The sequence below is a fragment of the Bacillus rossius genome, chromosome 18 (assembly GCF_032445375.1).
Source record: "Bacillus rossius redtenbacheri isolate Brsri chromosome 18, Brsri_v3, whole genome shotgun sequence".
NCBI lineage: Eukaryota > Metazoa > Arthropoda > Insecta > Phasmatodea > Bacillidae > Bacillus > Bacillus rossius.
Window position 1 is genome coordinate 12,233,655 of NC_086345.1, and position 25,241 is coordinate 12,258,895.

At 36.6% G+C, this 25,241-nt stretch overlaps 2 protein-coding genes across 6 annotated transcripts in view; one reads left to right on the top strand and one right to left on the bottom strand.

The window, feature by feature from the left end:
* LOC134541188 (uncharacterized) overlaps positions 1-2,374 on the bottom strand; it is a 24,580-nt gene extending 22,206 nt beyond the window's left edge. Inside the window, exon 1 of one of the 2 annotated variants that reach the window (XM_063384425.1) lies at positions 2,007-2,374. The gene's annotated coding sequence lies outside the window, so the exon portion shown is untranslated. Of the gene's footprint in view, positions 1-1,927 lie in introns of both variants that reach the window. The other variant, XM_063384424.1, reaches the window with a different exon arrangement.
* On the top strand, positions 2,356-25,136 carry LOC134541190 (transcriptional repressor protein YY1-like). Of its 4 annotated transcripts, none has more exons than XM_063384431.1 (3): positions 2,357-2,686; positions 19,451-19,633; positions 22,167-25,136. In XM_063384431.1, exon 3 carries the CDS (start codon positions 22,220-22,222, stop codon positions 23,345-23,347), a length of 1,128 nt encoding a protein of 375 aa, XP_063240501.1. In that variant the 5' UTR covers positions 2,357-2,686; positions 19,451-19,633; positions 22,167-22,219; the 3' UTR covers positions 23,348-25,136. The 4 variants fall into 4 exon arrangements, with proteins under 4 accessions (XP_063240504.1, XP_063240501.1, XP_063240502.1 ...); XM_063384432.1 differs by having other exon boundaries at positions 2,357-2,643; XM_063384433.1 differs by lacking the exon at positions 2,357-2,686 and adding an exon at positions 17,622-17,643.
* The last annotated feature ends 105 nt before the right edge of the window (positions 25,137-25,241 follow it).

The window sequence follows — 25,241 nt, forward strand, 5'->3', positions numbered from 1 at the left end:
TGAAAGGTTGGTTAGTCTTGTCAGCAACAATAATAATGATCTCATCGTAATTATAAATTTTTTAACATATTATTAACGTAACTAACATAACCAAGCTATGGGTGATTCTGGAGTTGAGTAACTTTCCCCTTAAAATATTATGAACATGCATTTACCTACTCAGAGGCGCGGGGGAGTGGTCACAACTTTCACCACCACCCACAACACGAAGGGCGATCCGGGTTCAATTCCCAGCATGGTCAAAATCCGAATTTTTAAATTCTCGGCATAGCAAGTGAGAATCGTAGTGGACTTTGCAGAGGTCTGTGGGTTTTCTCTGGATATTCCTGTTCCCCCAGTCAATTCATTCCGTCGCTGTTCCATACCTCAACTCGCCTCACGAAACAGGTCTGTCCCTCTGGTAGGGTAGCCGGTTCCTACGAGCGTCCGCCCCATTCCATCCATGTCCATGGATGAGAAACTACATGTCGAGTACTCATTTGCCTACTTCCTGATGTGTTTTCTCACTATCACTGCAACATTCTAAATAGAGGTACCATTATAATTTTATTTGGTTAGGTACATGCTAACCTACTGCACAAAATGGTGAACTACTGGTAAACTACTTGAAACATCATAATGCTGTGTTACAGATTAATGAAATATGAAAGAAACTGAATTGTTTTTAAATTTTTCAGAAGAGAACTTACTAATAGAAAATTGCAAGGAAAAAAAATAATCAATTTTAACTATCTGTTTTGTTAGCTAATAGCATTTATTAAGGTTAAAAATTATAAATGACACTGAATTGCTCTAGTGCATACATCATGGGGGTGGTTGTGAAGGAGACCCAAATACTTTTCCATAAACATTATAAAAACATTCCCAAAATGCTTTTTAAAACATCCTGACATGTTTTACAATCATTCAAGAGGGTGTTGTAATACTTCGAGTAGTTAATAATTAGTTTCCATTTTCAACAAGCGGTGAGGTCACCGTCCATACTAATTAGGTATATATTTTAACTGGTTAATTGTCAGGGTCACCGTTTTCTCATAAATTAAATTATAAAATTCCAAATTACTATTTACCCTGAGAACAGCATTTCCCAAGTTGCTACAGGTTTCTGACAAATTACTATTTGTAGGTTACAATAAGTAGCCTGTAACGTGATGCGACTTTCACCATAAGGTGCTTTATAAGCATGGAAAAGACTGTTTTCTACAAGAGATTGGCCTGATTGTTGTCATCATCCTACAGTTAACTTGATACTAGGTGCAATTTGATATGGTTGTTCCAGAGATCCTTAGGAATACAGCATAGCCGAGGCTGTTTTCAAAAATGACAGGGATCTTTAATATCAGTTTTATTTATTGTTTTGATGATATTCTTAATATACCTACATAACAGGACTAATGTTTGAAATGGCCAGTTAATGGTAAACTACATGAACTATTACAATCTTAGATAATAATTGGAAAATATGCCAGGAAGTAAAATACATGATTTTTGGAATTTTTATTATAATATTTACGGAAAAGTCTCTCCTTCAGAATTACATATTCAGTCACAAATACATAAGTGCACACGAATTCGGACACCTATGATGAATGTAAACTTATGACACATACAAAGTGAATGCATGAGGTAAAATAGTTTTAGATGTAGGTGTTCTGTTCTTCACTGAAGTGCAAAATGTAACCTAAGTAAGTTTAAACACCAAATATACATACACGTTTCTAATGGCTGTATAAATATAAAAAAACAGGTTAAAGTAAAATGGTACTTGTCAACTCCAGATGGAAGCTGAAATGTCAAAACCCATCACCCAATTTGGTTTAAAAATGAAGATGATATAATGCGTCCTCTAATACTAAAAGAAAGGCTTATTGACTCTGCTTTCCCTTGCAGTTAGTAAAGATTACACGATACTAAAAGGTTAACATACATAAAATTTCTCAGGCACCAGCAGAATTATCACAGTCAACAGCTTGCACCTCACTGCGAATTACCAATGAAGAGCTTACTATTTTCGTTTCACTCATGTCGACATTCTTTAGGAGTAGGATTGTAAGGTTACCAAACGCTTTAAATTTTGCAACCCACTCGTGTTTGGTAACGTAATACGCGGAAATAATTCTAATGTAATCAATATTGTTTGGATAGAAAACAAAAATTACGCGACGATTTTTGAGAACATGATGTGAAAATAATATGTACATCAAATATCTGGCTGTGTAATATAATTACACGCTTAACATATTCGTCCCACATTATTGAGTATTTTTATTCACACCCGCACAATACAACCTTCACTACGCACAGACATCTTTAAACTTCCAGCATCTAAAGTCTAGTGGGATTTTCGAGCTATGAAATGGTAGCACTGTGCCATGTCAACTGGGCTGATAATCCACTTTATTATTATTTAGTTTAAAAAAGCTGTTAAGGACGTAATTCACGTATTATTTTCTTTTAGTAATTATTTTCAGTGATAATTTATTGATGTTTAATGTTAAATGTTGTGTACTGACATCGTTTCAAAATTTGAAGTAGGGAAACGAAAATTTTGCTATCAGCCGCTGCAACTACAAATATTAACAAGTTTTCTATAGAAGTTCGTACAACAAAGTTAACGTCGGTAACTGGTGTTGTGTGTGCCACGTTAGTATTCTATATGCATAGAATGCATCATTTATTATTGAAGGTATTAAGTCTCAATCTTGTTTTAGTTTTCTCATGTGCCTCTTATTGACAATTTACGAAACAAATATGGACGCCTGCTTTCCTGTTATCTTCGCTTGGTAGCCATATTGTATGATTTCATAGTTTTCCAATATGGCACGTACCAGTGAATGTTTTAATGGCTTCAAAGCACATCCTGTTTACGAACAATTGTTTAATAGAAAATTTGCCAGATGTTAGCCTCAGTTTACATGATTCACTGGAGCTTGAAATTAATAAATGACCATTAAAACATTTTATATTTTCGGTAGCTTAAGTACATAGCGATTTTGATAATGTTTGCCTAGCTTTAGCTTGTGTATTATTGTTTCCACATTAAGATTAATTATTTTAACCCACAGAAACTCTTTTAAAAACTCTTTGGTAATTTATGATGCTGTGGGCAGAAATATTTCTGGGTTAATGAATATTAAACTACAAACGGATCTGTTCCTTTTTTAGATTTATTTTGTGCACATTACACATCCAAATACTCTTGGGCATTTCATAGGTTTGCAAAGGGATTATATTTATGTAGCCTATGGGTCTGTTATTTGTATTTGTCATATCACCTTACTTGGAGGGTAGGTATACTGATTTCCTTCATAGTTTGATTTTGTGCTTTCCCCTTTTTTTAATAAATGGAATACTTCGTCTTTCCCAGTGATGCACTTGAGATTATATAGCAGATCGGCAGCTTTTTCGAAAATTATATTTTTTATCACTAAATACTTTTCACTATTTTCCACGAAGACAGTGGTTTCATTTTCCTACTGAAATTTGAGGAACTCACAAGTGTGTAGGGCCATGATGTTTAGGGAGATTTTGGTGTAAAAACCATTAAAAACAAGGGGACTAGTGCATTTTATGATTCTATAACAATACTAATGATGTTACCAAGATGGCGTCGCTTACGTCATTACCATCTCCTACATTCTTAGGGGACAAGCAAGGCAGTTTGGGAGTTTTGGGTGGGGAACTAGTAACATACTATTTCTCTCATATTGCAGTTTTTGAATATTATGTGTTATCGGTATCGTAAACTCAACTATAATCCCCGCTCTAGTCTGTATTGCGGTACAGAAATTTCATTATCAAATATTCTATTTCTATGCATGATATAAAAAAGTTTGGTATCCTGAATTATAGCAGTGTGCCTAATTAAGTAATGTAGAACTTGATGATTCGGAAAAATAAAGTTGCAGGAGACGTGAATTATAAAGAATTAAAACTGGTATCTCAAAATACACTACAACGGGTGGGACTATAGTCTACTTCACAATATCATGATTCTTTTTCATATAAAACTCTTACTTTTAATAATTTAGCACATACAATAGACAGGGTGGGACTGCATTCTACTTCTTTATACCTGGGAATTTTTTTTAATGATTACTTGTAAAAATTTAATTAACAGTATCGAATAATAGACTATACCACGTGGGACTGTATTTTACTTCATGATACGCATGAAATATCAACTTGAAACTTCTTAATTCTAATTAATGAAATAGGTACTTGTATTGCAAATTACACTGAAATCTACTTCATGACATAATGAAGTTTTTCTTATAATATTAATTACTTTCCTTAATTTATTTACTAGTATTGCAAATTGTACTACTTACTATGGGTGGGACTTTAGTCTTCTTCACGATACCGCAAAAAATTTATTGAAAAGTGTCTTTCTTTCACCACATTAAATACCAGTATCCCTAAAAACCTAGCTGGAAATTAAATCTACTTTATGATCGCCTAAAGCAATATTTTACCTAAATGAAATACGCAACTGTGACCTAACATATAACAGACATACATACACATAAAACTACCACACATCACAAAAACCTTCTCATCCCCTCAACTCCATATACCTTTCTGGTTTTTACTGCAGTGATTCTGTACTATCAATTTTTCTCTTACAGTTGCCATCATTCACTCTAAATTCAATTGCTGTTTCTCCAATTCATTTTCCTATCTCGCGAAATGCTAACCGGCGTTCGTCCAATTACTAATACAATCTCAATCCACACATTTATTTCTCTCCGCCGCACCTTTATAATAAAGTAAGTACAAATAAACACCACCTTCCTCTTCTCTAGATATAAGCACTCTTATTAGCATACATATTCACTACCATTCTTATAATATACTTAATACTCATTGTGTAGACCTGCTTATTTATATACTCAATACAACTGTTATATCCTTATTACGTCACACTCCTTATACCTCATCCGTGCTAAATCACAAACAAATGAACACACAAACATCAAAACACTTATCTCTGGTACTAAAACCTTCACTTCCATGCTCTGTTCCAATACTATTATTGAACCTCTTTGCCCTACGAAAATGACGTTATTTTTACCCAATTGAAATACGGTATTGGATAAAATGTGCTTTCACCGATTTTCGATGGACTTTGAATTAAAACTGCAATAATAATTTTTAAAAAGATCAATGTATCTTTACAGGATCATGCATTCAGTATCTAATTCTCAGGATCTGGGTATTACATTTAACTACAAATGTGGAACAATCAGTATACAATCATCTATGTTGAAAACTTGTACATGTTGTTTGCTGTAAGCAGAAAATAGAGGCCTTCAAAATTATCTAGAACATTAGCCAAAACAGGAATTCCACAAGGCACCTAACGTATTGAGAAATTCTTCATCCATAACGACAAAAATTCTGCCTCATCATGCCACACACCTAGAAACTTGAGTCATGCTTACATCAGAAGTATAACTGTACAAACCTGGTGAATACTCTACAAACTACCATAAATTTCTGCTGCCAGCTAATTGATTTTTTCGCTTAATAATCAATACATAAAATTATGTGCGAACAACAAATTCAATTTGATTCTCTTGCCTCCATCCCTTTACATGAGTTGAAAAACTTTTTAAAATGTACAAATAGCTTAAATCTGCGATAATGCATATAATTCTAGAATTTTAAAATTTATTCAAATGTAAGCTATTGTTATATTTGCAGTAACTGACATAACTGTACAAATAGTGTAAAACAGTTTCCGGAATTAATAACTTCACCTACCACACTTGACACATCTACTACCAAAATAAACCCACAGAGTTAAACATGACTCATTAATTATAAGTATGTGTTAACATGACTCCTGAATTATACGTATGTGAATACTGTACCCTTTGCAGGTAATTAAAATCTCAGTCTTCCACTCCGGTTGCAACAGAACCAATATAATAGTGTTATTACATAGAACTGAAATGTAATATGTATATTTCAATGTTTTTTTTTACGTAAAAGCAGCTAATCTAGATAATTACCCTGCTTGATATTGGCAATCAGCAGCATTTTTTTTAAGCTGCTTCACAATTCACAATAGAGTGATGTGATTACATGCTATTTGAATGCATTAGATAGCTAACCTAACTATTCATACCTCTGTGTCGCATGCGATTTGCAACGAACTCAACATCTGAAGTTCATTCAACTCTCGAGGCAGTCACATGCGTCAAAGCTTCATGATACGTTGAAGCTCATAGTGCTGCGACACATCATGCCTTTGTGAATTACGCTCTGAGTGGGTAACCTATGCACTGATCCTCGTGTTATTTGCGCTGGTAACTTATAATTTAGGTAGGCCCTGATAGAGCTTTGACTAATTTTTTTTTTTCATGAATGGTTTCAAGGCCCTGGTAGGTACAATTAAGAGATGGTCTTTAGTGCTAACTGTTGTGATGTGGCTTGTTGTTTGGGAGGCCCTTCGCGCAACTGCAGGTTGGCAGGGCATTGTCGCTCCGTCAGACGTGGTTAACTCTGATTTGGTAAGGATCAGCACAGAGCATACCAATTGTACTAAATTAAAAATAAAAATTGTTAAGTTATTTCATCAAATTACAAAAAAAAATATATCAGTGAATGATTATAGTAAATAAAATTTCTACAAAATAAATTTGCTCATTTACAATGTAGGCATGTCACGTAGTTCCGTGTTAAAGGACTAGGTTTTTTTTTTTTGTATTTTACAAAAACTTGTAGAGGAACACCATTAAGGGCTCGGTTCAAGGTCACGGTTGTGATTCTGTCCCGCTGGAGAGCGCTAGTAGTCGCGATTAGTTGAACACTCGTTATCACAGACATATATTCTTCCCGGGCGCCGCTGTCATCCGGGTAGAAGCGGGGGGGGGGGGGGGGGGGGGGTCACGATAATGACAACGCGGTGTTGCCATGCGTTATCTGACACGTGACGCTCGCACCAAGGGCTATGGGCTACCGAAGACAGGCGGTTCCGCGGTCGCTCTGCTAGCTATCCGAGGGCAGCTAGGCAGTGCCTTCTGCTTCTGCAAGTGCTATTTGCTTGCTGGTTTAACCATGGATATATTGAATAGCAGTCCGTGGACCATTTGGCCGGCTGGTGGGAAAGGCAGTCTGGTACGATTAAGGAAAAGTTAAATAGAATATTACCTACAAAATTATATTCAAATGAAAAAAAAACCAACAAAACTAAGGGCAAAATCCTAATAATTAAAACAGAATTATTTTTTTGTGTATGCTCAGTTTAAAGTTATTCCCATAAAGGACAAATATTTATTTCAATGGCTTCGAGTTTGGCATACAATATTTTGATAAGTTAACGTAACTTTTTTTTTAGTATCCTGATATCATCTTCCGATCAGTTTTACAATAAATATTTGATACATTCATCAAAATAAGTACCGTTTGTTTGTTTCAAATATTTCTATATTTATATAAATTTGAAATTGTACATTATTAGGCTAACACTGGATTGAAAAGAATATGTTGTGTGACAAATAGAAATTCTTCAGTGCAATATATACTAATCCAGGCTAATACTTTATTACCAATAAAAAATTTATATCTTTGAGGCCTATTGACTCGCGTTTTGATTAGGCTGGGATAATATGTTACAAAACGCAAGCAGAATTAATAATAAATAAATGACATTTTAGCATTTTTTCTACAGTTTATTTTCATCTCGTGGTTCCGGGTTATAAATGCCCAGAACATTTAATGCAATACCTTACTTGACCCAATATTTTCACCCAAGATATATGTAGCCCGCGATTGCCTTGAGATCCTTACAATCTGGAGCCTCGGCTTATAACTTATATTAGACACAAAAATATTTCCTTCATTGCTGCGATGAACCTCCCCGTTTTTCACAGTTATTCAAAAGGAAACTTGACATTCAACTACTATAAACGTAAAAAATGCTTTATATTAACATAGTTCCATGTAAACAATTTAGTATTTATCGAAATAATTTAGGTATTAAATAAATAACGCCCAAAAGCACGTCCTGTACTTTGAACCTCGGGAAAATCACCAATTCTACTCATTGAAAACAGAGACTTTACCACTCGCATCGGAACTACACATGCAGGTTTTATTGAATTCCAATAAATGATTGATATAAACTTAACCACACAATGTTATGATTTATTTTCATTACCTACTTTCATTTTCTTACTAAATGAATATGACTGAATTATACACAAATAATCAAATACTGTAGTGTCACGTTCATCCAACCTTTTCTTATCCAACATTTTGTATTATCCGACATCTCACAAAATAAAAACTATTCTATTGGAAACATAAACAACAATTTGTGTCATAATAATTTTTGTTGATCCCACACCTAGGTAGTGCAACTTATGATTTAGCCAGATTTTTTTGTTATTTTTTTGGTTGTAAAAATTTTTATTAGGTTTGAAATGTTTAAAACATTAGCAAATTTTTACGTTTATAATATTTTTATATCATTACTTTTCTGTCGTAGTTTTCCCACTACTATGCCGAAACACACAAGACCTTACAAATCGCAGTTAAAACATACAGCTATAACGAACATTTCTCTGCTTCGTAAAAATAAAAGTAGCTATTTTGTAGTGTTTTTTTTACTGTGTAGAAAAAAATAATTAAGAAGTTGTGGTTCCCAGATAAAAAGGAAATAGCTTCACACAAATTCTTAATTCACACCTTTTTCCAGCTCTATTTAATTCTATTTTTAGCTTTTTAGCTAATTTCTTCAACTCTTTCAGCTCTAATACGTATTGCATTTGTATTTTGTATGCGCCAGCTTGAATATATGTTCTTTTTTGGGGGAAATCGTTATTTGCACTGATCTGACCTGAATAATAAAATTTAGAATACATTTGGATTTTAAATGCTCATGCACATTATAAAATGTTCATAAAATAATTTGATCAGTTAAATAGTTCGCTCATGTTTATCTTTTTCAAATATATGGTGAACAGCGTGCGCTGTGGATGTAATAAACAACATTCATTATTTTATTTAACAGTCTGAAATAAAAGATGGAAATATTCAGTTTACCTATCTATTTACAATATTAAATGAGTTTTACAATTTGTCTTGCTTTGCATGTCGTTTAAATGTTCAGTATTTTGAATGAATATATATATATATATATTCATAAATTAAGAGGTAAAAAAAATTGCTGCTACTAATAACTGTCTAAGCAATGTCACCACAACGACTCATCCATCTAGTTGCTCACTCAATGGTCCTCAGAAAAGCACTGTTCACCGTAGCTAAAATTGCTAACAGCTTGGCTGTAAGCAGACTATTACCAAGATAACGACTGGACATTGAGTCAGAAGTTCTTTGATGTGGTAATGCACAACATTGCGAAAAATTTTCCCGCTAAGAATTTTGGCGCAAATTATACTGAAGATTATGGGAGAAAATAAACGTAATTGCAGTTACTAAGTGACCACTTCACTACATAAACCTAAGTGTAACTTTTATATATATTGTTACGATTTACCTGCGGGGGTTCGTAAAGGATAGCCCAATCAATAGATTTTATTTCACACACACAGTTTTATTTATTACCACTACTTGTCACTTACAAATAATCTTCTAAGATGGCAAATAATTAACTACACTTAAAGAAATGTCATTTTCCCAGTCACTCGTTTCACACACCTCGCTGGGCCGCACTTCCGGCGCAACTCTGACCGCAGCACCCCTCGTGGGTCTCCGCCGCGGTACTCCGTCGCCGCACTCCGCCGCCGCCGTCACACCCTTCGCCGAGATCCCACACGACGACTCGCTCGCAACTTCACTCGGGACTCCGCCGCGCCCGCGACTCTATCGCCCGGAAACTCCACCGCGGGAAAACTCCCGACTCCACTGAACTCTCTCACTCCCTGCCCTGGAACCCTCGTCCAAGGACTTTGCCACTCTGCCGCACCTGCGGCACTATCGCCCGGAAACTCCGCCGCGGGAGAACTCCCCACTGAACTCCTCGAAGGTCGGCCCAACCTCCTTATATAGCCCTTGGGTTCCCGTCCAGAACAATCGGGCATGTCTCCGAGATATCGCGCGACCTTCGCCGTCGAAATTCCCAGAAACGCGTCGTGAGTCCTCGAAGGACGCGGCGGCTGCTCAAAGAACGCAGATAAACGCAACAAGCATCGGGTTCCCACAAACCGCGCCGATAAACATGTCTGAGTCCTTTTATGCAGCAGTGCGGCCTCTTTTAAGTAACTCGATCTGAGGCAGGTGCGCGCTGCGACGGTCAGGATGTCGCGAGATAGTATGACACGAGATACCAGGGAGAGGATGCGGGTGGAAGGGGGCGCAGACAGGCCGAACGAGCGCGGCGGCGCCAAGCACTGCAGCCAAGCGCGCTCGTAACAATATATTCCAGCCTCATGAGCCATCTAAATTAACTTACAATTAACTTTGTTCAACGTAGGCCTAATCTCTGGCTACCATATCAAAATTATTTTCAAGGGCCTGTCGAATTACCTCAATTTCGTAAATATAGTTTGTAAAGAAAAATAATTTTTTCCTGTTGTTAGAATCAAATTCAACCATGTTATAAAAAGAGCTCCATAATAACATTGTGCGTATTATAATTTTAGTCATTGGCATGTTGATAGTATTACATTCTCTTGTAAGTAAGAAATTGTTTAACTGATAACAATGTATTAATATCCTACTTAGTAATCTTCATTTTAAAACATCCAATATTTCAACTCCATTAATTTCAGCACTGACTAGTTTTAAAAACATTGATACTTTATTTTATTTTACAGGTTCCCGTGTGCCGGCGGGTTTGTTAGGGCTCGGCGTATCAAGTACCTAATCTTAGGAACACTAATGCCTAAATTTATTGGCCAATAAATGTAAGACAATGGCCACGAAAGCAGGCGGAATCTTTATTACTAATGCCTAAAATTTATTTCAAAATCTCTGATCCATAGTTAGAAGTCCATAGGTTTTGATGTGACGTCTAATAAATCTATGAACGCACGAAAAAGTGTCCCGTAATGCACATTGTCCCACTACGGATGTGTCCTTTTATGCTCTTTGTAGGCATGCGTGGCATCTTTCTTCCACTGGATTGGAACAATCATCGATTTGACTTTTCAATCATATTTTCGTCGTTTGAATTATTAATATTATGTAATTTAACATTTGTTCACCGATTTTCAGCACAGTCGGTACGGTTATTAATTTCCTGCCTACCACTATAAGAAATAAAACTTCCACAAAACGTGGTGCAGTTTAGCCAAAAAAAAATATATTTTCATTTTAGATTATAAAATTTTAACATTTGATACATTATTGCGTTGGAAAAATATTAACCACTTTTTTAAATACCAGACAATGAAATGTAATTTTAAAATAGTTGTATCAAACGTAATAATTCCTTTTACAAGTTAATATCTACGTTACATTGCATTACGATATCTAAATCAAAATCTTATGCACGGAATTTGTAAAATTTATCTGTATATTATTGATTATAAAATCCTTGTATATTTTGATTTTTGTCATAATTTTTTTTGATAGATAGTTTCATCGCATTTTTATGCAATAATTAAGCTTATAAATATAGTTTATTGTGAAATTGTTGCTTTTCAACGCTCGATTTTTACGTCAGCCAGTCCGGGGCGGATGGACAAAGAAATTATATAAAAAAAAAATATACAATTTTAACTAAATTCATGGCACACCCGGAATTCTGATCCAAATTCCTTCCAAAGGTACATAGCGACTTCAGCTACGGTCACCTGAAATAATACTGGGGAATATCGCATAGAGTGGTCATTTCATGTTGCACATTTAAACTCTATTGCTTGCAATCTTTTAAAAAGGCTTGCTGAATTTATAGGCAGGCAAAATAATAAAACTTTAAAATGTGTATTGTATTTCTCGTAAGGCTGCATGTACCATACATAACCTATAAGGCCAATAAAAACATTTTACAAATGAAATATATATTGATTTCCCGCTGGAAATCTTTAGCCCTAAGCCGGTTGTTCACTACATAATTATATACTGTACTGACTTTGTTGCTTTCAAAAGCATACTCTAGCCGTAAAACCCTTAAAAATCATTTGGACGAGTGGCCCCTATGCGCGTTAGAAGTGATATATCAATATATGTAAGGATAGGGGAATAATAATGTCTACGAATGTGTGAATTGTGTGCAAGTATGCAAGTGAGAAAGTAGACAAATGCGCAAGTATTCAATTAAGCGAGTGTGCTATAATGCAAAAAATTTCATTGAGCACATCACTCCTGAGCCCCGTTCCCCTATCCTCCTTCGAGTACGACACTGCTGATAGTTACCCTGCAAGCGATACGCTTTTGTTATGCAGATTACAACATCGCCTCATCTTACTTTACCAGCTGTAAAAAGATTATAATTGAATTTTCTTAAAATAATTGTTTTACATCATAAACACATACCATTTACTTTGGTGTTTAGATGCTAGCAGAAGCTTGATTTGATTTTTCATGGACTTTCTACGGTGAGATAAAGGTGGTGAGATCTTGAAACACTTGCGCCAATTTCTTCCAATGGCTGTAGTGTAGCAACTGGAGAATTGAACCGAGGGGCAAAATCACTTGAAGTGCGGGTTTACTGTTTCATGACCTGTGGCGTGACAGCTGAAGATAAGGGGTGAATGAGGGGGAGATAGGCGAAGTGGCAACTAGGCCGTTCCTTCTCTCATTCCACGCGGCCGTTATCGCTTGTGCGTCGCCGGCGGAGCACATAATATTACCAGCGTGCATTGCAGCCTATACATCAGGCGCTGCCACAATATACATTTAAAAAATTTGGTGTTGCTTGTACATTTAACCAGATACATTGCCATCGCCAAGGACTTTTCGTGAGATTGAGATATGACCAACGTTGTTACGAGATGATTTAGGGGGTGGAACATACTGACTGATAATTGTGACAAAATTAAAACTTAATTTTACAATATCAAATTAAAAAAATTAAATTAAATTAAAATTGTTTTCATAGCAACCTATATGCTTATAATATCTACAATTTGGTGTTTGTTTTAGTTTTCTATTACAATACTGACGGAATCGGGTGCATTTAAGTTTAACCCTATCCCGCCAATCGGCTAGCATGGGAGTGAACCGAGCCCTTAACTATGCAAAATTATCAGTAATGTTAGTGGAATTGTGTAACTATATTTTATTTTGCTTCAGTTTTCCATCATGTTGTATAAGCCTAGCTTATAAAGAGAAAAAAAAATTATGAAAATCTTGTGTTTTTGGGGCAGTTATGGAATGAATGGTTGGGGGAAATAGGAACACCCTGAGAAAACTCACAAGCTCACGGCAATGGACGCCACGTCTCCCACTTGTGAAGAAACTCAGTCGTGACCCGGTCAGGAACTGAACCCATGGCACACTAGAGGGGGGAGAATAATCTGCCAGTGTTACTTGGCTTGATTGCAAACAAATCAGTACATCTTATACCCATTCATTCACTTGCTTGAACAACGTTGTGTGAAATCTTTTGAAATTCACATAACTCAGAGTGTCCATTTATACACTACTAGCTGAAGTACCCAGCGTTGCCCGGGCTAAACGCATTATTATTTATATAAGGGACATCCGAGTTTCAAGTCTGTAGGACACACACTTGAAAAACGGGAAATTTTGATTTGGAAGTCCAATTACTATCTCTGTGCATCAAGGCCACGCATCAGCAAAACCGGGACCCCAATCCTCAGCTTCATTTTGCGGGAAGGCAGGTAACCCCTAAGCAAGACATGACGTACGCACCAATCGATAGCGCATTACAAATTCAAGGCAACACCATCTATTGACGAAGTTCTAAACTAAACTGTCATCACTGCCTTTAGTTCGCTAGCAGCAGCAAGCTTCAATAAGTGGATGGGTTTCGCCAAGCAGAAGGATAGGTATTTGACACAAACTCTCTGTTTGTGTGTCTATGACCTACTTCCTATGATTTTCTATTTTGAAACTGAATTAATCCCTTTTTCACTCTACTGGGGATGGAATTTAATAGTTGTATGTAGTCTTATGTCACTCTCCAGCCCATAAACTATCTACATGCAAAATATGTCAATCCATTGCTCCGTTGCTGCATGAAAGGACAAACAGACACACACACACACACACACTTTCCCATTTATAATATTATGTATGCAAGTATACAACACAGAAATTGACACTTAGATTTGTATTGATTTTTACTTTACTTGGGTACCATAATATTGATGATGTCTCCAACATGGTGGCGCTGATGTAATTTAACACCCCTACGTTCTTATGGGACAAGCATGGGAATATGGGGGTTTTTGGGGTGGGGAGCATTCACGTGCTTGTTTTGCACAAAATGTGTTTCTTTAGTAAACTAACTTTCTGTTATTATATTCTATACTACAGACTCAATAATGGAAAATTTCCAGTATAATTCACAGGGTTTCTGCAGACAGGGAAAATCTGGAAACCTAGGAAAATGCAGTGAATTAGAAATATGTCCTGCAAACCTGGAAAACTCAGGGAAAATTGATAATGTTTATTTTACGAAACAGAGTCAATAATTTTTCATACTGTTTTGTATCTTAAAATCTTAATAATCTGTTTCTGATTTTTACAAACATTAATTAAATGCAAGGGATACAATCAAAAATGTATTAATTTGAACTACAGTAAATATCTGCGGTCTTCTACATGTTCATAATCCTGGCTGAGTTGGTTATGTAGTGATGATGTAAATGATGATTAGTTGCAGGAAGACATTTTATAGTAAATTTTGCATGTTATATTATGATTATATGCATCTTTAATTTTCATGTTATTTATATCTTATCTTGTTATACATACCATGAGAGAGAGAGTAAAAAAAAAACTGTAGGTATGACAGGCAGGCCCGTATTTAGAACTCTGATGCCTGTGAGAAAAGAAACCTTTGCTACCCCAGACTTGAAATAACTTGTGGGAATGTTTCTTTACTTGTATGTGTACTTAAAATGAGCGGCAAACACTATAAATGAGTGTTTATGGTAATTCGAACAGAAACATCTTAATACAAAGAACTTACATTAAATTTTAGATCAGAGGACAGAACCCCAATTATTTAAATAGCAAGTGGCTATAAGTCTTGCACTGACATTTACAAACAAGTTTATTATTTCTTAATAGTACAGTTTCACTGTTAAGTCAGATGACTAAGATGATCCTTTATTTGTGATGTTCTTAAATAATTATTTATTTGTCTCCCTGTTGAGCAGTTGGAATCTGGAGTACTCAAGTATATTTGTGGAGCTATGTGTAAGTTTGGGTAAGCACTCTCTAGGCAGTTACCTTTTTATTATCTCGCAGAGTTGTGGAAAAGAATATGATGCATTTTCATTCTTTATGTCAGATATGTAGCTTTTGAAGTGTAAGCAGTCCAAGTACAAATGCTGAGACTTCAAGATCCGAACTGTATACTTGCTGAAGTCTGGATGATCGCTTCCTGTATTTCAAGTGGACTAAGTATCTTCGGATTTATCTAAAACATAAATGGTTCACTGAAGTCCTTGTAGAAAGAAACTCTCTAGTTCGATTCTTCAATCAATTTATACAAAATCGAAAGGATGATATCTGTATATCATCTAATTCATCAGTTTCTCCAGTGTCTGAATCAGATTCATCAAATAATTTTATTTTTCTAAATGCATTTCTCTTATCCTGTTCAATATTACAAAGAGTTCTTCAGACCCAAAATTATTAAAAACGTCATTTCCTGTTCTCATTTCTTCCAAGAAACTAACTAAAGAACTGTACAAATTATAAACAGTGGCTATGTCCACGTCTGTTGCTTCATAATTGCTTACTTACAACATCGAATCTTTCAAGAATGGAATCCCACACTACAGTCATGAAAGATGTCTGGTGACTACACAAATTTTTCATTTTGCCTTTAGTTTGAGATTTCACCAAAAGACTTCTAATTTGAATTCCCTATGATTGACTACAGTGCTCTGGCGATTGCCTCACCATCATTGTTCAAGCTTCTGCAACCAGTGGGTTGTACAGAGGGAATTTGACACTCAAGTTCTCTTTACTGAAAAATGTGTTTAAGTTTGTAATGACTAGAAACACTGTAAAAATTAAATATTTCTTGCAGACCATTAAAAAAAAAAAGGTTGCTTGATCACTGCATGCTGCGTGCGCTTGTACCCACCAAATTCGAAGTGTGTGTTGAACAAGGAATATAGTAAGCGTAATGAGAGGCAACTCTGATTCTAGCTTGCAAGTCTGAATAAATACCTGTCACATTTGGTGCAGTGTCCAGTGTCATAATTCTGTCCTCTGCAGTTGCCTGGTCCAATCCATGTCTCTCAAGAAAGTGTATTACTGCATCTTCCAGGTCCTGATCACCATGTCCTGGATCAGATACTAATTCAACAAACCGCTCTTCTGCTAGCCCCCCCCCCCCCCCTCCTTCTCCTTTGTTGACATAAAGCAAGACACAACTTAACTGGTCATTGTGTGTAATATCAGGGCTTGAGTCAACAACGATGGATTAGTATTTAGCCGCACTAACTTTTGTTGCTAATTCTTCAACTACTCTCTTCCCCGTGATTTTGATTATTTGTTCATACGTAGCAAAAGACAGGTATGAAGTTCTTCCCCTTCCAGTATCCTTACATCGTGACGCGTGGCTAGTGAGAAATGGATAAAATTTGGCAATAAGTTCCATGCACATTATAAGGTTACCATTACGAACACTTCCAAGTACTTCATCATCGCCATGGAAAGGTAGTCCTCGAGAAGAAAGTTTCTTCACAACAGCAACAACTCTTTGCAACACGCTATGTGCCATTATTGCACTTCATTTTCTAATTGTGTGAATAATTTTTTCCGTCTGTCCTGGTCAAAACAGAACTTCCGTTTTTAAAACTAAGAACACAGTCTCGGAGCCTAGAACTGTTTTCATGGGCCGCAGTTAGCTCTGAATGTTTCCAGTTCGACAAACCGCGAGGTCCTGCCGAAGTCTGATGTTCCCCAGGCAGAGTACATGGTACACGAAATGATGTTCCCCCAGACAGAGTACATGGTGTACAAAATGATGTTTCCTGACTTCTAGAATATACTCAGTAATCTCTATCAATAATTTCATTGTTTGCCAGCTTTTCTCTAAAACAAAAATGCATTAGTACAGCGTCTTGCGGTATTGTGTTTAAACTGACGTTTTGATTTAGAAGAGTCACTTTCTTTATTTTGTTTTATCACGTTCATTGCAATATAGTCCCGTGTTTTATCAGGTCTTCCCAAACAATAGGATCAGCACTGAATGTGAAGAGTTGGTCAACAATAATGGATGTTCCATCTTCACTTTGTTTTTTATCTTTAGATTTAGATTTTTTTTTGAGGGGGGGGGGGGGGTTGTTTCCCTCTGGACTTCAACAGCTTCGCTTGGGGAAGGCTCTTTGTCCTCCACTGTTTGAGGTCGATTTCATAAACACTTCAAGGCGTGGAACTTTTTTCAATGCTTCTTCTCTTTTGGTTTTTTCTTTGACCAATGATCAATACTGAGCCCCACTAAGTCTCTTTCTTCCAGTTTTTTTCAGGTACTATCGAAACTGAAACTGAGAAAATGAAGGAAAATATTATAAACTGGTGAGAAACTTTAAATGATTCAGACATGACCTGCTACATCACAATGCCAGAGTGCCATCTTATAAAGTGTAAAAGAACTAAGATAAAATCACTATATCAAGTTATTTATTATCTCAGCTAATAACATTGAGAATATTAACGTTAACAATTACCAAATCCACTTCTTGATCTTACCATTTTTGGTTTGTTATGCTGATGTGCTAACCGATACTCAACATTGCAGTGTGTTACTGTAAGTGAAACACTTTCAGGATAATTTTGTTAGTACATGTATGATAGTTGTCTGCTGATCACAAATGTCATTGAGAAGCAACGAAATTTAATGAATTTTTCGAAAGTCCTGAAAACCAAAAATTTACAGTACTTAATGGTGCTGAAAGTTTTGAAACTTCAATTTGAAGCAGATTTTTCCTAACTGTAGTTCATAGTTATATCTTAAATATAAATAGTTGAAGACTGTTCCTACTTAAATCATACTGAAATTATCTTTGAAAATATTTTTGCTTTATAACGTAAAAACTTGCACTTTCCTAGAGACCATTCCTCATGAGTTTGTTTGAAAAAGTTTACAAATTTGAGGTCGATTCTAATTTTTTGTAGTTCTAATAGAAATTGAATGAGCCTAGAAATTTGCCTGTTTCTGTCTGGGAAGATCAAAGATTTAAAAAGTCAGTTTTCACTCAGTACTATGAAACATTAATGGACTTTATGTTTATTATAATTTATCATATTAACATGGTTAATCATACATATTTGATGCAGCACTACCTTATAATCTGTAGAAAGGTAAAAATTGAAAATTGCCAAGTTTAAGTTGTACATGACATCTATAATTGTTGTATGTCTTGGTAGCTTTTATTAATGGTGGTTAATGCAAAACAATTTCGGAATAAAATTTATTATTGGTGCTGGTACTTAACATCTAAAGTTTTGAGAGAATCGCCACTTTTTTTTTTATGGGAATAAAACTTAACAATATGATACTAATCAGGATTTTATTTCTTGGGACAAAATGTTATGGCGAATTACAATAAAAACAAGATGTGAGTCAATAGAACCCTTAACACCAAAATGCAAGTTAATTAATGAAATATAATATAACTTGATAAAAACTTTACTCAGATGACTGAACTTTGGTTTTTCACCGTCCTTAATAGAAGGCATAACATTATTGTAGCATTTACTAGTTTGTATCTATTAAATGTATGACTGTAGTGGGATTTATAAATTAATTATATCTTCAAATTGATTTTATTTTCTTTATTATTGACTGATTTGGGTACATACTTAAAAAAAATTTAGTTAAGAAGTTAAAATTTTCTTGACAGTTATATTATAAATGTTTTGATTTTGCAAATATGCCATTTATTGTGAATTGAGTGACCAAATTTGGAACAAAATAGTGTTAATATTTTATCATATATATCAGTACAGCATAAATTTCTGAAATGAACACAATTTTTAAATAAAAGCGTTATAATTTGGTTATTTATTTGCTTTAAGAAGAAACAGTATTATTGCCGAATTTATCTGTATATTCGTTGTGTTACCTACTGAAAATGTAACCTAAAAATTAAGGGTAAATAAATATTTTATCTTGAATTGTGTGATGGAAATCAATATTTTTCAGTATATCTGATATTATTGTCTTCTTAATTTTGATTTCAATTAGTCATGAATTCGTAACTGATTTTATTTGTGTTTGGTTTCTTTTTTTTCCACCTGTTTTAGGTTTGTTAATGTTTGTATTAAGTAGCCCAAAAGTTCATGACAGTGTTGCAATAAGGATTGTATTGTGGTGTTATAGGTTGAATAAAATATTGAAGAGGACTCCTGCTACAACACCATCAGGATCCACTTCAATGGAATATTGGCAATGATTATTCTCATTAGTACCTGTATTTTCAGCTGATCACGAAAAAAAAAACATGTGTTGGTAGCATGCAGATGAAATGCATAGATCCTAGCCATAAAGGAGGAGTCTTTTGAGGTAGGATTTACTGTTTGGCGATCCAGGGGTAATTTGAGCTTTTATTTTTAGCCCCGATCACAAATTTTACAAAGTTATATTATTAAATATATTCAAATTTACATACACATTCAAATGCTTGAAGGATTTTAGTGTTGGTATGGTTTGGAATAGAAACGTTTGTTGCCTTTTCAGCATGCGTAGCTTATGCAGTTACAGTACTATAGAGAAATAATGTGTGTTTTCTATGTACATTACAGAAGCATCCAATCTCATTTTTAGTTAAATGTGAACTACATTCAATATACATTATTGATGTTGCTACAGTTATAGTGATCCCCTATTCAAAATAAGCTTTGCACATCTTACGTTGAATAAAGCAGGTGTTTTAATATTGATTTTTAGGTGTGAAACTCTCTTTGCAGGTTCTTGAAAGCCCCATAGGGCAGTCAGTATTAAGGATGTATGGAATGTTGGTTTCCCCTCCCCCCCCCCCCCAGAGGGAAAACAAGATGAAGGGTTGGGTATAGCAAACACTAAAACAGTGTTGTGAGAAACACACTAAATGTTTATTGAAATTGTTACAAAGTCGAACCAACAAACACTCATGTATATGCTTGAAGACATTTGCAACAGCTGTGGCTACTGGAAGTATTTCATTCAGTGTAACTAAAAATAAACAAATGTCCACGTTAACAAAAGGGAATTTCAATGAACTGCTTAGATGAACCCATCTGTTACGTATATTGTCTTCGTTGCAATGTTAAGTATTTTTGAGCATAGATTTTTTTTTTTTTCACATGGGGCTGAGTTCTATTAATGGCTTGCAGTGTGATGTAAGGCAATCACTTTTTTCATGGTTTTCGATTTTGGTTTTGTTTAAAAATTATTTTTATGACATAAGTAAAATATTCCTTACATATGTTGTGACTATGACAGTGTTGGTAAGTAGTGCAAAAGTTTATATTGGTTGTTTTCAATGGAAGAGTCATTCTGTATCAAATCATCACACACATTCTATCTTATCCACTTAGATTTGAATGATTTTTTGTTTACATCTTGCATACATGAATTTAATTAAGAATTAATTTTTTTAGAAATTTTAAGTTAATTTTTTTAAAAATTACTTTGCAAATCTTTTAAAAAATCTTTATTTTTGCATGGTTCTGATTTGACAAAAGCAATGCTGCTCTCAGAACGGTTGGTGTTAGAAAGCGCAAAATAGTCCCATTTGAAAGCTTTTTTTAAATGAGATTCCATGTAACATACAACTTGATAGTGGTTGCTTGGCTAAAAATACCAAAAAGTGTGATGGAATATTTTAGATTTGGTTTTCTCAGATATTACTATTTTAAAAAATGAACAAATTCTCCACAATTGTTTGTACCATTCTTATTTCAACTATTAATTATTTTGGGATCAAAATGGTTTCATGAGATATGAGGCATGAAGCAGTGGCATGAGATGAGAGCGGGCAATTTTAAAACACAATTTTTTGTTAAAATTAATTCATTTTTAATTACTCTGAGGTAACAAATATTTTTTTTTTTAAGTACTCACATACTAAGCCATTTATGAGAACTTGCATAATGTAATATGCATAAGCATGTCTGCCAACGTTTACGGTTTTCCCGTAATTTTTACAAACGATAATCTACATTGCGTTTCTACGAAAATTCTGAATATGTTGCTCTTTTTAAGCATACTGTTTATTTCAGCATTTTTTTTCTTTCAGTAATGAAATGTTTTTAATGTTTGCAAATTTTTTTTAAATATAGCACATCTTGACATATTCGGACGTAGGTACTTTGCAATTATACACTTTTGTTGTGGGAAAAAATTCGCGAATGAAAATTAAGAAATAAAATATGAAAACCCTTAGAGAACAAGCCTAATTCAGCTATGTCAAACAGATGGAACCATCGATGGACCTAAACAGGTATTATGGACGACGCGACAATGACGACGACAGCAAAGACAAACACATTCGAACTTAAATATCGCAGACAGCACAAGAATTCCGTGGAAGGAATTTAGCAATGAAAAAATAATTTTAAAGGACAGGCGAACACAGTGGGCTGTCCAGGTTTTGTTGTCTTGTGTACATTTACTGTAATTGTTGAAACTATCTTGTCGTTGTTAGCCCACTATGTTCGTATGTGCATTACGATTTTTTTTTTATTTCGTGAATAAAATTTCTTCCACAGAATTCTTGTGCTGTCTTATGTTTTAAGTTCGAATGTGTTTGTCTTTGCTGTAGTCATGTGTTGATCATAATAACCTGTTCAGGTATATAGTTGTATTTATCTGTTCCGACATAGCCGGTTTAGGCTTTTTCTCTGTGGGTTTTTGTTTTCTTTTTTTATTTCTTAATTTGCGATTTTGAATTTTTTCCATGACAAGCATGGCAAAACTGCAATGGTGTGCGTCCAAAAAATTTTGTATTGAATCATTTCCTCAATATCACTGTTCTGTGTGAGTTGTCTCTTGTAGCAAATGACCTTGATCAAATGACCTTGGAATCGACAAGTAGTTTAAAAGTTGGTGGTTGCAGGTGACCTGAAGGGGGGAATGCCCAGCAGGAGGAAGGCGGACTGACGCGGAAGCATGGCGAGCATGATCTCGGACGTGGACATGCACCCGGACATCCAGGAGGTGGAGGTGGAGGCCATCCCGGTGGAGATCCCGTGCGAGACGGTGGAGACGACGCTGGGAGACGACGACGACGACGACTGCGACGACGACGGCCGGGCCATGATGTCGCTGCACGCGCTGCCCGAGCCCGGCGCGGAGGAGATCATCCTGCAGACGCAGGAGGAGGTGGTGGGTTCCGGGGACCCGCTGTGCGCCTACGACCAGGTGCCCGTGCCGTCGGACGGCGAGGCCTACGGCAGCCCCGGCCCGTCGCGGAAGGGCGCCCGCAAGGGCCGGCGCGGGGTGAGGGTCCGGGGCAGCGAGCACCTGCTGGCGGGGGGAGACGCCCACGAGTCCCGCGGCCGCAAGTGGGAGCAGAAGCAGGTGCAGATAAAGACGCTGGAGGGGGAGTTCTCCGTGACGATGTGGGCGTCGGGGACGGACGACGACGAGGGCAGCAACCCCGACCAGGACCCGGACTACGAGGAGTACATGTCCGGGAGGCTGCCCCCCGACGGGATCCCGGGCCTGGACCTCAGCGACCCCAAGCAGCTGGCCGAGTTCGCCCGGCCGGGCCACAAGATGAAGGTGAGGAAGCAGTTCGGGGACGGGGCGGACCGCACCATTGCCTGCCCGCACAAGGGCTGCGCCAAGATGTTCCGCGACAACTCGGCGATGCGCAAGCACCTGCACACGCACGGGCCCCGCGTCCACGTGTGCGCCGAGTGCGGCAAGGCGTTCGTCGAGAGCTCCAAGCTGAAGCGCCACCAGCTAGTGCACACGGGCGAGAAGCCCTTCCAGTGCACCTTCGAGGGCTGCGGCAAGCGCTTCTCGCTCGACTTCAACCTGCGCACGCACGTGCGCATCCACACGGGCGACCGCCCCTACGTCTGCCCCTTCGACGGCTGCAACAAGAAGTTCGCGCAGTCCACCAACCTCAAGTCGCACATCCTGACGCACGCCAAGGCGAAGTCGCGCGGCGCGACGGGGGGAGCCCGGTCCGTGCCGACCATCCACGCCGAGCCCTTGCAGGCCCAGCAGTACGTGCAGGTAGAGGTCTCCGATGCCGACAGCCAGCAGTTCATCGTGTACACCGACTGAAGCACCGTTCCCGGTCCCTGTGGTCGGATGGGTGTTGCGAAGTTATCCGTTCTTTCCTGTACCTTTTTCCAGAGTGCGTGTGCTGCTGCGGTAGAGTCAACTTTTTTATCGTTCCGTACATTGGAACTTTATAATGTTCTAGGTTTTAAAAAGTGGATGCTGGCAGAAAAGCAATAACTCGACTTAACGTACACGGGGGTCCAGTTGTAATCCGGCGAAGGAACTAAGCTTCTCTACCAGACATGGTGGATTGGAGAGTGGATTCCTGAAGGTAATCAAAGTTTTACGAGTTGACTCAGTTTACTTTCTTTTTTTTTTTTTTTTACGTTCTGGTACCTCCCGTGCGATTCCTAGCTTGAACGGGCTTGAAATGAACTGTGGCAAGTGAAGTGTGATCGAATTGAAGTCGGAACAAAATTGTGATCATCAGTCTCATGATTCAGTGTGTCTCGCTGGAGTATGTATGAATACATATATGTAGATTTTGTCCGCATAGTGATTTTTGCTGTTACAATTTTTTTTCACGCTATATAATTTTGTAATTGTTTGGTCCACATGAGAATTTTTTTCCCTCTGTACATGTTTCATTACACAGTTTTCTGCATCGTAACTGAACTCTTTTTAAACATAGTTTTATTCCATGCACACGCCATTGAAAATAATCTAGATGCTATTTTATTTGCCTAGATTATGAAATTTGTGTGTTAATTTTTTTTTGTTAATGGAAGATTGATTGAATATTTGTACAAAATATATGGTGACTTTGTCACCATACTTGTAATGTGGTAAGCTCTGAAGCAATAGTTACATTTAGTTTTCATATCTTATTGAATTGTGTGGATTATTTTTACAAGTAACTCCAGAATTGGGGGGGGGGGGGGGGGGAAGAATGTTATAATATGACAGTTGGCTATCATTGTTTACAGTAATTCTTCAGCTATCTATATTATAAAAACTTATACAGCTCAGCATGTGTGACGTGGAAACATATTTGGTTGCTCATAACAGATCAAATACATAGCATAGATGATTTAATATATGTGCAGGTTTTTTTTTTTAAATATCAGTTTGATATCTTGTCATTATTGAGTGGTTTTTTGATGTTCAAAGCGATATCTTGTGTTTGCGTTCCAGTGTCTGAGTGACTTTGAGTAGGTGCAAGAGTCCATTGATGGACGCTATGGACGGTGGGCTGGTTGCGAGATTAACCTTATTTTTCCTACATGTGCCTATGAGATTGGTTCTGATGACGAAAGAGTCTGCGAGGTGCATAGTGGCTAGTGTCTAGTGACAGAATCGTGCTTTCCCAAAATGCATTCATGGTATAAAAAAAAAAAACGTACAGAGAAATCTCAACTTTTGAAGATTGTTGATAGGGTAAGAATATTGTCAGTCGACTGTGCCAGAGGATAGTGTTTGTAGTCAAGCAGAATGAATGTGTGTTGAAGTGTACCCTAGTTTTGTATGTATTAAAAGCAGTAAGCGAACATTTTAGAAGTAGGTGCTTATTGGTTCTGACCCTTTTTTTTTTTTAATTCTTATTCTTTGGACGAATAGCACAGATTTGTAGTAGCGTTGTAGAAGCCATAATTTTTTTTGTGTGCTTGGAACTATGTGCACTTCAGGTACAGTTATTGAGTTTTGATAAACTGTGCACCAAAACTTCCTCCTTCAACTTAAAACAAAAATTTTCTTTGTGAAAATCTCATTAACATGTTTTCTTCCATCTTTGTCAACAGTGAACCATGAAAGCAATGCCAGTGAATAAAATTACAAAAGATTGATCATATTTTCAAGATTTTTTTATTTATACAGCCGTAGATTGTAGCGATTAGCTTATGAAATTTGAAACGTTTATGTGAATTTCGATACTGTTGTGTTATGTTTCTGGCTT